General features: G+C 35.5%; 1 protein-coding gene across 8 annotated transcripts; it reads right to left on the reverse strand.

The window, feature by feature from the left end:
• Positions 1–1,446: 1,446 nt before the first annotated feature.
• On the reverse strand, positions 1,447–16,455 carry slc52a2 (solute carrier family 52 member 2). 8 transcript variants are annotated; one of them, XM_066716098.1, is made up of 6 exons: positions 16,346–16,455; positions 15,968–16,060; positions 5,655–5,795; positions 3,911–4,769; positions 2,382–2,505; positions 1,447–1,915 (listed from the first exon to the last, which is right to left on the reverse strand). In XM_066716098.1, the coding sequence occupies exons 3-6, from the start codon at positions 5,671–5,673 to the stop codon at positions 1,703–1,705; spliced, it is 1,215 nt and encodes a 404-aa protein (XP_066572195.1). In that variant the 5' UTR covers positions 5,674–5,795; positions 15,968–16,060; positions 16,346–16,455; the 3' UTR covers positions 1,447–1,702. The 8 variants fall into 8 exon arrangements, with proteins under 8 accessions (XP_066572195.1, XP_066572192.1, XP_066572194.1 ...); XM_066716095.1 differs by having other exon boundaries at positions 5,659–5,795; positions 16,346–16,454; XM_066716097.1 differs by lacking the exon at positions 15,968–16,060.
• Between the last annotated feature and the right edge of the window lie 7 nt (positions 16,456–16,462).

Raw genomic sequence — 16,462 nt, forward strand, 5'->3', positions numbered from 1 at the left:
GTCACCTATGGAATAAAATAATCCCTGTTAAAATATTCAACATAAACACACACGTAATAAAAAAATACAGTGTTTCTGTTTATTTCTGTCCCAAAAGGTCACTGCCATTTTGGAACCAGTGCACATCAAAACCTCATTCTCACAATACATCTGCAGTCAAAATGCCATTGCATGTTACAATACTCTTAATTTAAAATCACTTCACAAAATTATTTTACTAACAGGTTTATCTTTGCTTCTACACACAGTAGTTTTTGAAGACATATTTGTTTTATAGCACAATATCCTTTTTGAACCCCTATCACATTTATTCAGAGCAATCTCAGCACTGCTCTGCAATGATCTGACTAAAAGAAAAATATAATACAAATATAACTGGAAAAATATGTTAAAAGGATTAAGTTGTTATATATGGAATTATTTTTTCAAATAAATATTTTTGAAACAATCTAGCACCTGAAAGAATCCAGTACTCATTTCAGATTTTTAAATTGGAATTATTTTGATGATGGTCCCATTTTCCCACAATTTGTATGTTTATTGGATCCGCTACATGGCATACATGTGTCCGATGTGGTACATAAACACCAAGCTTTCAGATACTTGGTGTGTTTCCATCTCCCGTTTATGCCTGGAGTATGCCAGTTGAATATAAAAAAAAAGGGGTTTCTAATTTTTGGCATAAGATAATTAAAGATGGATTGGACTAAATTAGTATTGTCCAAATTTGTAAATTATTTTATCTAAAGTTCTATATACCAATAATAACAGAAAAATTCTTTTTTTCTTTTTCTGAATGCTTGGTTATTTTCATCCCTTGTCAAAAACAACTTACCTAACTTTTCTTATACATTATTCATTAAACCTGAATTTATGAATGTGCTGCTCACTTTCACAATATCCAGGTCACAAAAGCAAATGCATCACAGTCATTAAATAGTATACCTTGAGTGAATTGCTAGGTAAAGAGGTGTCTTTAAATCTCTCATTAGACAATCCCATCAAAATAAAGTAAAAACAACACTTTAAACCATAGAACATAATTGTGTAGAGAGACTTCTGTAAACATTGGAGGCACTTAATTTGGTCTCTCCAGAGTGTAGACAGCTGGACCCCTGCTTTAACTGGTGCTGAATTGGAGGTAAGTGCTACCCTAATAAATAATGTAAGGGGAGGGCAAATATTGAACAGTGGTCAACAAAATAGCGCAGCAAGTTATATACTGGGATGCGCAATGATGCAATTTCTTCAGCTTGGTGGGTCCAGACACAACAAAAAACACATATAGGTTGCTATTATTCTACTACTGATTTGGCTAAACAGGATGCCAGCTATGATTGCCAGTTTATTTTTTCAGTTGCAGAACGAGAGCATTTGTTTAAAATTGCATCTTAAGTGCATTCTGGTGGAAAAAAAATTCTTCCTTTAAAAAAAAAAAAAATATATATATATATATAAAAACACAAATATGCTGTATCATCAAATGCAGAATGGGAATCCTAAGCGCTTCTCTGGGGACTTCAAAACACACCCAGTACAAGACTAATTTGCCCCCTTTCTAAAAAACAAACCGAAGAACACTTCCATTATTTAAAAATTGTGTGTATATATATATATATATATATATATATATATATCAACCATGGTGTACATCTGAAGTGGGTGTCTGTGCCAGCTCCCTGAGAGTATATTCTCCCCAGATTTATTGACTACAGTTGTCCATGCAGTCCTGTGCACTTTGAAAGACGTTATAGATGCTGACCAGTGGGAACATGATGAGCGCCCCAATCAGGGAGCCGGCCTGGATGAACACACCACACCAGAGCAGGGCAGCATGGCCGGCCTCGTGGAGCAGAGACCCAATAACCACCTTCAGGTAGGAGAAGAGCCCAGTAAACACAATCCAGGAGATCACCTGCATGAGAAAATGATATGGCATTTGACATTGCAAGCTGGGTAAACTTTGAAAAGGTTTAGAAGATTATGTGCACTACTCCGATGGATAAACTTCTCCTACACTCAGACCAGTGTTGGTGAGTTTAATGCATACTCTACTGTGGTATTCATATTAAAAGATAACTGGAGATATCTCAAATGTGTTTCAACTGATGTGAAAAGCAGTTATCTATGGAAGCAACATAATACTGATATTTACAAAGGTAACAAATGTGTCACAATACCTTTTTTGAAGATGGTACCAATGGAAGTATCTTATGCTATCAATGAGTTAACCACACAAACTATTACACAATCTCCAGTTCACACCATCTGTTATCATATGCTACTATGTGCATCATGTATGATTTCCATCTGTTACTATTCTCTGATCTGAAAACAAATATACAATTGTGAACAAGGAACCCAGGTGCACCCAGACTCACCACCAGAAGCATCCCTACAGCATTTCCTAGAAGTGGAGGGCAAGGACTGAGAGCAGCAAGAGCAAGAAGGTAGGCTGCAAAGACCCCACCTGCCACTGACATGGCCCCAAGCCCTGCACTGGACCTACAAAACAACAAGAGAGTGGGGGTATTTCACAAGCATCCATTTACACAGCATAACCCAATCTGTGGTCACTTCAAAAGAGTCACATAGTTTCTGGAAATAATATCAGGAAATAAGGGCTGAAAAGTTCCGGGAGAAGAAAGTGAAGTCCCTTGAGCCAGATGCAGCAACATGTAAGGAAGCTAACCGACTTATTTGGTAGTAGTGCATGCCAAAGAGCATGCCACAGCCGTTCATACTAGATAATCAGTAGCCGAAAAAGGAGACAGTGTGTCAGGGCAGTGGCTGCAGAGGAAGCGGTAGGCTTAAAATATATATAAAGAAGGACAAATAACCATAGAAACTGTTGTTTAAAAATTATTCATTCCGGTTTTTAGACTATCACTATTATTATTAATTGTTGTTGCACCCTTTCTTTCACAACCTGTGAGATTTGTATTAGATGCAAGGATAAAAGACCATTAAGGCATGCGAGGGTGTTGTAACTCCTTTTGTTTATGTATGTACTCTTAGAATTAATGTGTTAAAATGTGCTAAATTACAACACAATAATGAGTTTCTTCCCACAATGACTTGTGTTAAAAAGACACATTACTGTGTTGTGCTTTGGCGAATATTAACATGACATTGTGTTGTTTTATTCCATGGCGACAGAGTACCATCAATAAATCAACAATGAACTTTTATTCAACATTTATTATAGTGCCTCATATAGGCTACGCAGAAGCGTCTCAGAGCGCTGCACAATTTCTGTATTCCGTCAATTAACGCTTCTCTGTTGAAATACCCCATGTCACACTGTTGTAAAATATTGCTTAGCTTCCTGCATGTTAAATCTTCATCCATTTTTTAAATTTTATTTTTTTAACGACAAAGGCACTTTTCAAGCATCGCGTGCTTGGGGAGGGAGGGGTGTGCATGACAGGGTTTAAACTTTTATTTTTAATGTTTAAACATTTACTAAATTAAACTAAATTTAACATCCCTACTAGCTAACTAGGATAACTAACTGTACCAGTAAGATGATGCCAGACAGATAGTTTGTTGATTAATGTACATGCCAGCCATATCAGTCATTTCAAGACCTACTCCTCTGGTGAATAGGAACTACACCATATATATTTCATATATTCATTACATTTGTACACCTGTGCAATTTATAATTATTTGTACAAGAAAGGTGAGATTTTAATCAGAAGTGTTTTGTACATACCAAAATGGCTGCTCAGGTCTCAATATATTGATGTAAACACTGAAAATGGCGATATTTCTTGAAATTCTAGAAATGTAAGCACACCAGTTCAATATTTATAGCCCTGGTGCTTAAACGGCCTAGGGAAGACTATGATACTATGTTTATTTAAACCTAAATAAAACTTGCATACAGATTTTAAAACACACTAACCTGCAGAGGACAAACATTGCTAAGAAGCAGGCCAGAGGGTTTGCAATGTTGCCCAGAACAACTGAAAGGTGAAAGGCCATTTTCCCATATGGTAGACAAGTAAAGCTCTGCACGGAGGGCAGGATTCCATTTGACAGGGCGTTGGAGACACCCAGGAGCAACAGCAGGTAGATGTTGCGAGAAGTCCAAAAAGTTAGGCAAGAGGGACTCTTAACAACCTCCACCTGGTCTTCAGACACCGGCACAGTCCCATTTTGGAGTGAATGCGTTTCTTCAGTTTCCTCCTTGGAGGAGGGAGGAGCATCTTTTGCCTCCTGTGCAGGTGAAGTAGAAATCCTCAAAGTCAAGGCCACGAAAGATAATCCTGATATTCCCAGCATAAGAAAGAGAAACCAGAAAAAGTTTTGTGCTGGGAAGTTCTCCTTGTGATAGTTTGGCTCCAGAGTGCCATTTCCTGAAGTGCTGTTCACACACTCCAACTTTCCTATGCCTTGTCCCAGCGCTAACACACAAGGGAATAGCGCACTGAGGCCCTGGCCGACAAAAAAAGTGCGTATGTACTCTGGGGGGAATCGATACATAAAAGGCAGGAAGGTAACATTAGATGTACAACAAACCAGTGCAAGGATAAATGTCAGCAAGAAGTAAGGCACAGAATGAAGTTCTCCAGACACCATGACCTTTTGGCTCCAGAAGATGGCGAGAAAGGCAGATGCCACTACAGCCAGTGCCTGGATACTATGGATAACTAATCGTTCATTTAGCCTTCCTGGGGCACAGTGATGTGTTAAAGTCACCGCCACCGGACCCAGGTTTCCAAACGCAATTAGTACTGAAAGGTAGGCAGGTAAACTCCACTCTGAAAAAGAAAAAAAAAAGTAAGCAAATGATATACATTATTTATTTTTGTATAAGGAAAGATAGATTTCCTACAAGAGAAGGCAATTATTACCATGTGAAATGTTTTGGGAACAAAGTGCATCTGCTGTGTGGTGTAATCAGTGTGCTTTGCTTAGGCTTCAGGGAGATACTAAACATACTCTGCTTGCTGTATAATTACAATGACTTGCAAAGAGTCAAAGATGGTCAAATAGCAGTTAAAAAAAACATGTCAAACAAATAGTATCCATGTTCATATTTAAAATCAGCTTTATTTTCAGTGAAACTGATAGAATGTTACTTGTAATACAATGCTATAGAGACACCTGGTGGTGGATTGAGAGACTGTATAGACTAATGTGACACTTTCTGGTGCCAGCTGTCGTTTCTCGATTAATTGTACACCATATCAATAACAATAAAAAAACCTAGGCCTTGGGGGAGTTCTTACCCTGAGTGGGACATCTGGGATATAAAGAGTGTGAATACACACCAAATACATGGTGAAATCAGGAGTCATGGCAGCACAGTGAAATGGAAGGTAACACCACCTAACTATTCTTCAGGGAATTAAGTGTTGTCTATTTTTCCCCACCTCACTTTTAAATTATGATTTTTAATCTATTTGCTTAATTGAACCAGGTTAATCAATTTAACTCTCTTCCCAATTTGTAATGTCTTGATACAAAGAAGAAGGAAAAAGTAAGAACCTAAAAAAACATCGTAACATGCATACATCCACCAGCTTTCAAAAACTACACACAAACTTGTACAAATACTTGCATGATCATTCTTAATGTGAAATGTGTTCATGTCAAAAGCATCTCAAAATCTCAGAAAACTTAAGATGTTGTCTGCCCCTTACTGACTTTCTGGTAGAACATTAACCACCACAGGCAGTTCCACCCACAGCGTGTTCACAGAGATCCAGGAGCCCATTCCAAACAGAGCTACTAGTATGTGCGTAACCACGGGACTGTTCCACCATGAGTCTGCCATCTGATCTCTGCAAAATAAATCAGAACACAAGACAAACAATCTTAGACACCCACAAGGGAAAACAAAGGGTAATGTCAAAAACAATATTTTCTCTTTCATCATCTTTTTCTCATCAAATTTATGATTGTCCCTGTAATATAACAGACATTCCTGATATTATGAGGAACAATAATATAAACAAATCATTCTACTTAATCTGATATTTGTGATGTAGTATCTTGAGGACTCTATTGGTCATTAAACAAAAAGTCAGTGAACTGGAGTCGCCTCAAATGTCATGAGTACATAATTCTGGCACATTAAAATGAACAGCACAACACCAACCATGAAATGGAGCAAAACAGTCATTTTTGTATTTTACCTGATTTTTTTTATTCTGAATGGCAGTCACATCACATTACATAATAGTTTTATATTTTATTGCTATACAGGTTTTATTTCTGCATTTTGCTTTCTGACAATATTAGAAATATAACACGATTTCATTTAAAAGCAAAGTTTGTTCCAGAAGGGTATAGGCTACTGAGTTGCAGTGGGTTAATTTGTAATTTGTAATTTTTGTAACCCCAAAACCGATATAGGCCTTTGCTTTATTCCCAGCTAACACAAAATGTTGCCACAACATCATTTACTACAATGTTGTTGCAACGTTGTGTGTTAGCTTGGTTGTTTAAGCTTACTGCTTGGTCGAGTGATACTTTGTTAAAACGCCAACATGCTTTTGTTCTTTAATAATTTCTCATAGTCATTCTAAAATGTATTACTCACAAAACTACTGTCAGTTCTCCATTGGCAGACAGCTCAAGGTATCGATTTGAACAGTGATGCACTGCAGGTTAAAGGTTCAAGTCAGACTCTTTTAAATGTATCCGTGCCTTTGTTTTTACTTACACCACACTGAGCTGCCAATGTACTATTTTTGATGCGTACAGGCTAACTTTAAGTAGCCTAATTAGGCTGTTTATAATTATGCATTTCCCCCTTTTATTGTTTTGGTACCTTAAACAACTGCGTGGGAAATATATTTGAAATGCCATTTAAATGTTGGCAGAGCGGGGCAGTAGGGTGACTTTAGTTTAGTATCTTAATCAGAGGCAGCCGCAAAGGTTCAAGAGGGAAGCGGCGTGAGAGCACCAGTGAGTCCGGCTAATGCACATTGGACACCATACTGGTCACCAGCACGAAAACAACTCATGGGTGATAGTGCCAGTTTAATTGCTAATTCATTTATTTATTCTCATTTTGGATTTAATATTTTCCTCTCTTAATTAACATTTAAAGTGTTTGTAATAAACACAGATACATTTGGCAATGTTTGAAAACAATATTATGAATATGAATATGTGTAGAACAGGGGTTTTCAACCGGTCCTGGAGTCCCCCCTGCCCGGTTTTTGTTCCAACCGAGGTTTTAATTGTTTAATTGAATCCTTAATTGAACTAACAAAGCAATATACTGTTAAATTAAGTAATTAAAACCTCGGTTGGAACAAAAACCAGCAGGGCAGGGGGGTCTCCAGGACCAGTTTGAAAACCCCTGGTCTAGAATATTTGGAAGCATTACATCACCTCGTCCTTCATAACACTGCCCTCATGTGACATTGCTTTTGTTTTTCAATTAAATAGCACATCAGGAAAACACGAGGCTAAATTACATTAATTAGTGATGAAAACGACCCTGGTTTATGTCAAACAATTAAGACCTCCAAGAAGTTTTTGTTTGTTTGTTTTCAATCCAATAAGGACATACCATACAAACACCAAAATAATAACATAAATTTAATGAACGTCTTAAACTTGAAATAATTGCCATATTAATGAGAATCTCAAAATAACAAAATGGACACTCATATGTTGTCACATGGAAGGCCACATGCTGTGCAATAATCCATTAAAACTTCTGATAACCAGTAATTTATATGAACTTCATAAAACAAAAACCTCCACTATTGATACATATTTGCAGTTTTAGAAAGTAGATTCAAAATGTCTTTCCATCCAATGGTCAGCTGATGCTGTTGATGAAACAGCTTTCACTTATACTCATTGTGATTTAATATCAATTGGTTAAAATGTGCGCAGAGCTGTATACATCAGACAACAATTGTGCGTGCGAACACTGTGTAATTATTTTACGTACGATCGATATAGGTCTTAGACCATCGAATAATGTAAAAGTAATTCACAACTTAAACCTAGTGATAATAAAATGCTAATAAAACTATAATGATACTTAATAACTCTAACTTGTATTTCCAAAACAGCATGAAAGCTATACACATACACACAAATAAGAAACTTTGTGTAAAAACTCTAATCTTACGGTTTGGTCTGAAGCTCCTTTAAGTGTTTTTTTTTAATTATTTTTATTATAGTATATAATAAAAACGTGGCAAAAACAGTGTATACAATTATGTTGTGAATGTAGTTAATTTGTAGTTTACAATAAATACACCTTACAATGTATGCATTATAAAGCAACTTAAATGTTTTAACCCATATATGCAAAACTAAGCAAACTTTATTAAGGTTTCCCAAAGTAATTTGTAATTTAGCAGGGGTGACCACACACTGGAAAGTATTTCAGAGCAAAAGCTTTATATAGGATGAAATTTTTAAAAAGAAAGGGAAAAAACAATCCTCTTTTGGATCCTTGACTTATTTCTGTTCCTTATGTAATAATAGAATGTGATGCATGTATTAGCAGTACTTGAGTATTCAGAAACCTGCAGCAATACTCATCAAACCAGTGTGATCAGGCTCTGCTGGCACTGCGATCTGTCACTTTCTTTAACATCTACAAATTTGAGCAGCAACATTTTATTGTGGACCAGCTAAGATGATCTAGGAGAAGCCTGACCCAATATTACACAACAGTATAGTAAGTCTAGTAAAAACATCAGTAAAATTTGTTCCAAGTATTTTAGATTCGAATGCCAATTGTTGGTTATAGGCACCCAGTATCCTAACACTGAATAACACTTGCAGGTTAACTTTGATGATGTTACAAAATGTAACAAGTGTTTATAAACTGCAAAAAACATAAGCTACCCAAAATCTCCTGTCAACAAGTCCCATTTTGATTTAAACTTCCAGTTTGACACATTTGTCTATTTTAGGACCAAGACATATTCCAGTCCAAAACAATACATGCCACACAGTTAGTAAAAAGTAAAGTTTATTGAAGAGGAAATACAGATGTACAAGTCCACAGCTTCAATTCACTCTAAGGTACTCAAATAGTTTTTTGAACTTGATCAAGTCTTCTTTGATTAAAAGGCACAGAAGTTCCAATGGAAAAAATATTACAACAGTTCAAGGGAGACACAGACATTACCAAAAAGGAACTTTGGTAATATACCATTATTTGGTAGTTATGCTGATATGAAAATAGTAATGCATATCAAGGAACATTTTCATGCATTTTGTGAATGGGCCAAAACTGACAATATAAAATTAAGATCCTATGATATTTTTGTACTTAGGATTAGATCGTAAAAGTGGGGACTTTTTATAGTTACAAATAGATTACAGACTTTTACATACTTTTAAGACTTTGGTTCCATACTTCTACACCAAGTAATAATATATAGACCACATTAAATCCACATGTGCCACATTTACCTTTTATTATTTTATACATGTAGTATTCTAATTTAACATCAAGGTCATAATGCTAAAATCTGTAAGTATCAACTGAGGCTAGGATTACGTTTTAGAACCCTAACAGTTGGTTTAAAAAGCGAAAAGTGCCGATTTAAGTAGAATGCCAAAAGACAGCAGTGAAAAGGTTTTCTATGCCAATATGAAAAGTACTGCTGCAACTCAGGGACACAACTTATTTAAATGTATTTTCAGTTTCAAATCAGATTGCATTTGTAGAATTATTTTGTATTTTTAAATGCTCTAGAATTAGTTTCCCCTTGTCATATACTTCATGAAAAGCCATTTGGAGTGTGTTGCACTATTTCATGAGATACCATGACTGCCTTAGTAAGGTTTTGCTTTAAAGATCTGGTTCCAAAATGTTTGCTTAATTAAAATAAATACTAAAGTGTTTGGAGTTTACAGTTTCAAGTGATTATACCAAGTTAATATTGCACTAGGAAGCCACAATCCCAGTAAATAAGAAAACAACTGCCCAATGTAATGGATAACATTTGTATTCTTTATTCATCTATAACTTCCAAAACATTAAAAAAATAAAATAAAAAAATACATCGATTAATACAGAATAGAAAGGATATTCTCTCAAATTTGCCAGATAGTCTAATGATAGTTTCACATAGAAATTGAAAATTTCCTATGTAAAAGAACAAAAAAGAAACTGATGCATCATTAACTATGGACTCCTGACCAAAACACAAAACTGAATCAGGTCCTAATAAGAAAAAAGCTTGGTCAATTTAACATGCCTTACATTTTATGAATATGCCTCAGTGTTTAAATTTCAAGAAACAAAACAAAACAAAAGTTTATTTACATTCAGTCAAAAATTAAGACTTTGCATACAAGATACAAATTCAGATAAAACTGCATTTCTGAATGCCAACTATAAATAAAGCTTGGATGGTATTACTTTCTTCAATAGACAATTGCTCTGATCTAAAGCATTCCTTAATCGAGGTAAACAAAGCAACCAATTTTTTCTCTATAATTTTCAAATGAATGCACTTGATGTTGGCTCATGTTTATATTTTTGTTACCTCCAGTGGTCATCTCAGAACTTGATAAAGTAACTGAAGAGTTGGTGAGGTTATGGTGAGGTTTGCATGGTCCTGCATTGTCATCTGTGCTGAGCAGTTGTTGCTTGGTCGGTGTAGAAATCTTAGGGTTATCATCACCTATTAATACAGTTTTCAACTTTTCAACCATGTCTTTCAGAGAAAAGCCGATTTTATTTAAGCATTTGTCCTTTGAGCCCAGAACAACTTTCTGATAACTAATCTGTAGCCGTATTGCCTCACGTTTCTGTGCATGAGTTGCTCCCTCCAGGTTTACTAAAAGGTAATCAACATCCTCCTTGGTTTGGCAAGGTCCTCCATTTTTCATCACAGCAGCAAGAATTGAATTCTTGTTGGCGATATCTTGTAGGAGTTTCTCTCTCTCCTGTGGATCCATCTCTTCACTAGGCATTTGGAAAAACTTCAGTGATCCAATTTCCTGACTTGGGTTTTGGGTTTCAAGGGTGTTTCTAGGGGGTACATTAGAACCATTGAGTTTTCTGGAATTGTCCAAGCAGCCATGTCCAAAGGGGTATTTGCCCATCAGTTGTGAAAGAGGGCAGGGTCTCAATATTGCACAGATTTCAGGAGTGGGGTCTTGGCTATATTCTCCACCAGGCAAAAAAGCCTTCAGATTCTTTTCAGCGACAGCAACAAAGGTCTTCATGATTTTCTCCAGGCTCTGTCGGATGAGGGGAAAGTACTGGTTTTCAGGCTTACAGTAAGAAAAAACCCCTTCGAAACACTTCTCTTGCAGAGGAAACTGTTGGAACAGGTTATTATTAGAATACTCTGGTGCAAGGAGTGGTGTAGCATCCAAGGACCACTGACGCAGCTTTTGCAGGAGACAGTGTGCATACCTATGGAAGTAAAAATACTCTGCACTACTCTTGAGAAGTTGCCAGTAGGGACCTACGACTTTACAATAAACAATGGCTAGAACACAAACCAGAGCTTGAATGACCTGGTCATGTAGATCATCTCTGACACTCTCCTGTATAATATTCAATTTGTCAAAGGTTTCAGATAAATGAGCATCTGAGAAGAAAGTGTCAATTTCACTTTTATGATGCACGAGTCCTGCAGCACCTTCAAAGTAATTATTAAATCGATTGGAGCAGCCAGTTGTCAGTTTTGATGGTTTACCACTTGCCAGACAGAAATCCAGCCACTCTTTCCTACAACCATACTTTTCTTCACCACGAGGGCTCAAAATGTCACAAGCCATGTGGACACAGCGTGAAGTAGCACTCTCGGAAAAGTTCACAAAGTTCATGAATTTTGGACTATTGTCACGACCCAGTTTTTCACCAGTAACAGTTGCGATTTCTCTTTCAAAGGACATTATTTGCTCTTCAACTGAATCACTTAGTTCAAGGAGAAAATAAGCACTGCACTCTAAAAAATGTAAAGGGGAAGGAACGGCAAACTGCTCTTCTCGACACAGATTCACTTTTTCATTAAAAGCATTCATATTACTGTCTAGCTCTGCCATTAAATCAAAATGTTTTCCCATGAGCTCTTTGAAAACTTGATTGCATTTCCTAGTTTCACTTCCATAAACATTCAACAACTTTTGAAATGCAAGCATAGAAACATCTAGCAGTGTCAAAGTCTCTACTTTTCCTGCATCAAGAGGTTCTACAGAGCTTGTGGTCACTGGATTCCTTTCTTCCGGATGCCAGTTATTACCATTGGATGGTGGATCCCTGACACTTTTCTGGTTCCCCGATTTGCTGGTCTGATTTGAAGTAAACACTGTGGAATGGTCAGCCATATCATACTTAATTTGTTCTCCATTGCAAGATAAATGTCCCTTAATTTTGTCTTGGGCAGGACCTGTCTTCATTTTATTGCTTTGATACCTTGAAAGGAAGCGTTTCTTCTTGATCCGATTTGATCCCCAGGACTTCTTCCTTTTAATACTGGTTGCTCGAACATGTGCATTTGGAACAAGTTCAAATTCTGTAAGGAGAAATTTGTCCACAAAACTGTTTCTCCTGAATCTGCTCCTTTGATGTATTCGATTATCTAGTTTCATTTTTTTCAATTTAGCCTGAAGAAATTTGCTGGCTTTCAGAATCTTCCCATCACTGCAAAACTGTGGATTGAAATTTTTTAACCAAGACACCAAAACAGATGGGTCAATTTTTTGTTTGTTCATGAAGCTCTGAAGTTCTAAGACCAGACCATTTGTGACTTTTGCAGACTTTACCCTATCTGAAAAATCTGACATTTCCAATAGATCTGTTCTTCCGATTCCAAGACTGTCACATAGTGGGCCAACATACTCAAAATTTACAGATTTCTCCAAGAAAGATTCTCTCTCTTCTGCACTTAATCCCAAAGCCATTGTAATTGATCTTTCAGTCAGAGTCTTAAAATCTGCAGACTGATATCTTGGGAATAGTACTTCAAGCCATTTTACAACATCTTTCCAAGTAACTTGGTTTTCCTCCTTAATAAGTCCAACTTGGACTAACAGTCTGTTGTTGCATGTAATCCTTTCAAATGTAAGTTTCTCTCCATTTTGAGATCCCAAGAAATCTTCTACGAGCTTAAAAAATGTGTCATCTCCTAAGAAAGAAACAAAAAGCAAATTAAGCAACTAATTTCAATTTGAATTTCAAATTTTGCTTAGACAAATTCTTACAATAAATTAAAAGTAATGAAAATCAAAATTGCATTGCACTTTCAATGCAAAGTAAAACTTATTTTTTCAATTTTGGTTGATCTATATTTACCACATCTTAAAAGGAAATAATTATTTTCAAGATTTTATACTCCTGGCTGCTTCCATACAACTGGGTTAAATTGTTGGCTGCAGATGCTGTCCAACCTTTATAAAATATTCTTGTTTAAAGAATTGGCTTTATGATTATATAGCCTAATAGCCTAGTTTCAGAAGTTGACAATCTAGAATTGTTACACAAGACAGTAAAGGGACTTCAAGTTCTTACTGTAAGTAAGGTGAAGCACAATATTTGGGCTACGTTGTGTGATTGTCAATAATGACACCTGACAAAATACATATCAATTGCCCAGGTAAAAAGAAAAATTGCAATTTAATTCTTTAGAATTGCACTTAAGTTACCAATTTTTACATAATTTTGAAAATAAAACTACTTGGTTTGAACTAGGGAAAAACAGATCTAACCACAGTTTGAGCTTCAAATTCATTCTTGCATTTCTTTGGATAAAACACAATTTTAAGGTTATCAAGTATTCAACAATAGGTTTTTACAGTAGAGTTAAGAGGTAAACATTGTGATGGATGATAACACAGCATCTGAAAACAATTAGAATAAACTAAACTTTTTCCCCATACTACTCTCTACATTTGTGGTTGGCCACATTATGATTATTGACAGAGACATTTTATAGCCTTATTCACAACCAACATTCACAGCTAAAGACCCACTGAAATGTGAATGATTTGAAATAAAGATTAAGTAAAATTTATTTCATCTCCTCTAGGGTATAAGCATACTAGTGCCTCTAAATATGTTACAGAAAAAACATAAAATATGAAGCCAACATTTTGCCAGTAATATTGATGTTTCCACAGTAAAAATATAATGTATATAATGTGGGTGCCTATTTTCTTTATTCGTTTATGATCAACTAATAAAATTTCATTACTAAAGCTGCTCAGTAAACAAAAGAAAAGTGTCATGAAATATCTGCTTCTCCTTGACTACATGCAAAAAATATATATGGTCTGTAAACTGATTATGAAGTTTTATTTTGTAACCAATTTGAACTCTGTATACCTAGAAGCTATGAAGGACATGTCACCATAACCTCCAAAATCCATGCCAAGGCATAACCATGTGAAAAATGTATAACAGTTGTTCTTATCTAAAAATATCTAATACAACATTCAATACAGTTTACCATGTTGAATGTTTGCCCTGTTAAAGATATTTAACTTTATTTTATTGTATCAATAAAAAGAAGTTATGCAACCAATTATAGTATTGGTACTTGGAAGAATGAAAAATGTTTACTGTTTTTCTAAACTTAAGTCACAGTAATCCACACCCCTTTACGATGATGGCAAGTTTAGGATCACAAAATGTGGTATTTTAAAATCACTATTCATAGATAGTGTTATTACCCACATTTAGAAAATAAATATGCTATATGTAATGGCTCCTCTGACAGTACTTATCAGACCTACAAGCACCTATTGATGCAATATCATGGGGTCAAATTGTACAATTGTAGCTTCGCCTTTCTTATCTTAAAAGTTTTCATATTTAAATATAGCCTTGAACGAAAATAATATTAGGCATGTTGTAAAATGTAACAAGATGCAAACATTTTCAAAAACGTTTATTTTTTTTTTACTTGAATGAATGAATAAGCATTTAATTGATACTTACGCAACTCAGCAGCAATGTCGAACAAATGTTGTAGTCTATCTCCCATGAAACTGGAACTGCGATCCACCATTACTGCACGCTCCGAAGAGAATATTGTTGGGAGGAGGTATTTTTAACCTTTTGATGTGAAGACCAGCTTCCAAACAAAGGTTAGATTCATGTTTTAGTATTAATTACGAGGAAAATGAAAAGTTTATTATTGATAAGTAAATACGACTTATTTTCTGGATTGGTCTGATTTTGTCGTGATAACAGTCCTGAGAGCATTAACTAGTTTTTTTTTTTTTTTTTGCAATGATCAATGAACTGTTTGAAAGCATACAAATGTACTGAAATGTTCTTCCATATATATTTTTTTAATAATAGAAAAGGCGATAGCCAAGTATTACACATTTTGAACGCACAATTGTTTACATTCAACTATGCACAGTAGGAAAGACTTTTTTTTGCATTCAATTGCATGTAGGCTATATAGTAATAAATCTCAACCTCATGTATGCAAACCGTGCAGACAATAGAATCTGAACAACGCCGACAAGTGATGGAAAGTTTTTCAACAAACACTAGACGAAATAAAAAATAAGTTTACAGTGATCGCAGTATGGACACTTTTAACCCATAAACTTCTTGCACTTAAAAACAGTTCTGATGAAATATAATGTTGGGCATCGTATAACTAAGCTTGATCTAAACACGCTATTTAATCTTTAATATAAAACACATTTGATTGAAAACACGTGGGGGTGTGCATCTTTGTCATTACACTGCAAAACTTACATCAAAGGGTAGCCTATACGTTAATATCAACCCGCACTATGCATTATATACAATGAATTGTTTTGTCATCGAATTTCATACTGGTTTGATTCAATATGCTACATAAACTGGTATTTTGTTAATTAACATTCATAAATACTACGAAAAAGCCCAGCTTAAATACAGTTTAACACTACAGCAATCAAATATACAAGCGAATCAAGAATACTGTTTTACAACCAGGTTGTTTGTTGTAACAATTAAGAGACGAGACAAATCTGGGAACAGTCTGTTTACATCATGGCGACTGACCTTAAACTGCATTCTTTACATGCTGCATTTTACAGACACACGTTAACCAGCAGTAAAGCGTTTCATACGCACTGTTGAGTCGTATTTGATGAACTGAGGAAGAGACATTTTCGACAGAACAGTCAGTAAAGCAATATCGGTTATACAAATTCCTCATTTTAAATTTCACAAACTGGTTTCAACTTTAGCAGGAGAAAAATCATACCCCACGTTGTCTACCCATATATTTAGTTATTTTATGATTCGGATTTTTATATTCTTTTAAACAAGTGTTTACATTTATTCACCAAGATTAAAAACTCCCATGTTTTAATACATACCAACAAACAAAAATATATTGGATGTCTACAAATTTGATTTGAATTTTCTTCTGCTTACCCCGTTGTATTCACCTCTGAACGGACTATTATTCTCCTCAAATCCCACAGGCACACGGGTCAGGATCACACATGGAACTGCGACCTCAGCCACCTGGCAATGTTCACAGCATAGATT

The sequence above is a fragment of the Amia ocellicauda genome, chromosome 10, assembly GCF_036373705.1.
Source record: "Amia ocellicauda isolate fAmiCal2 chromosome 10, fAmiCal2.hap1, whole genome shotgun sequence".
NCBI classification, from domain to species: Eukaryota; Metazoa; Chordata; class Actinopteri; order Amiiformes; family Amiidae; genus Amia; species Amia ocellicauda.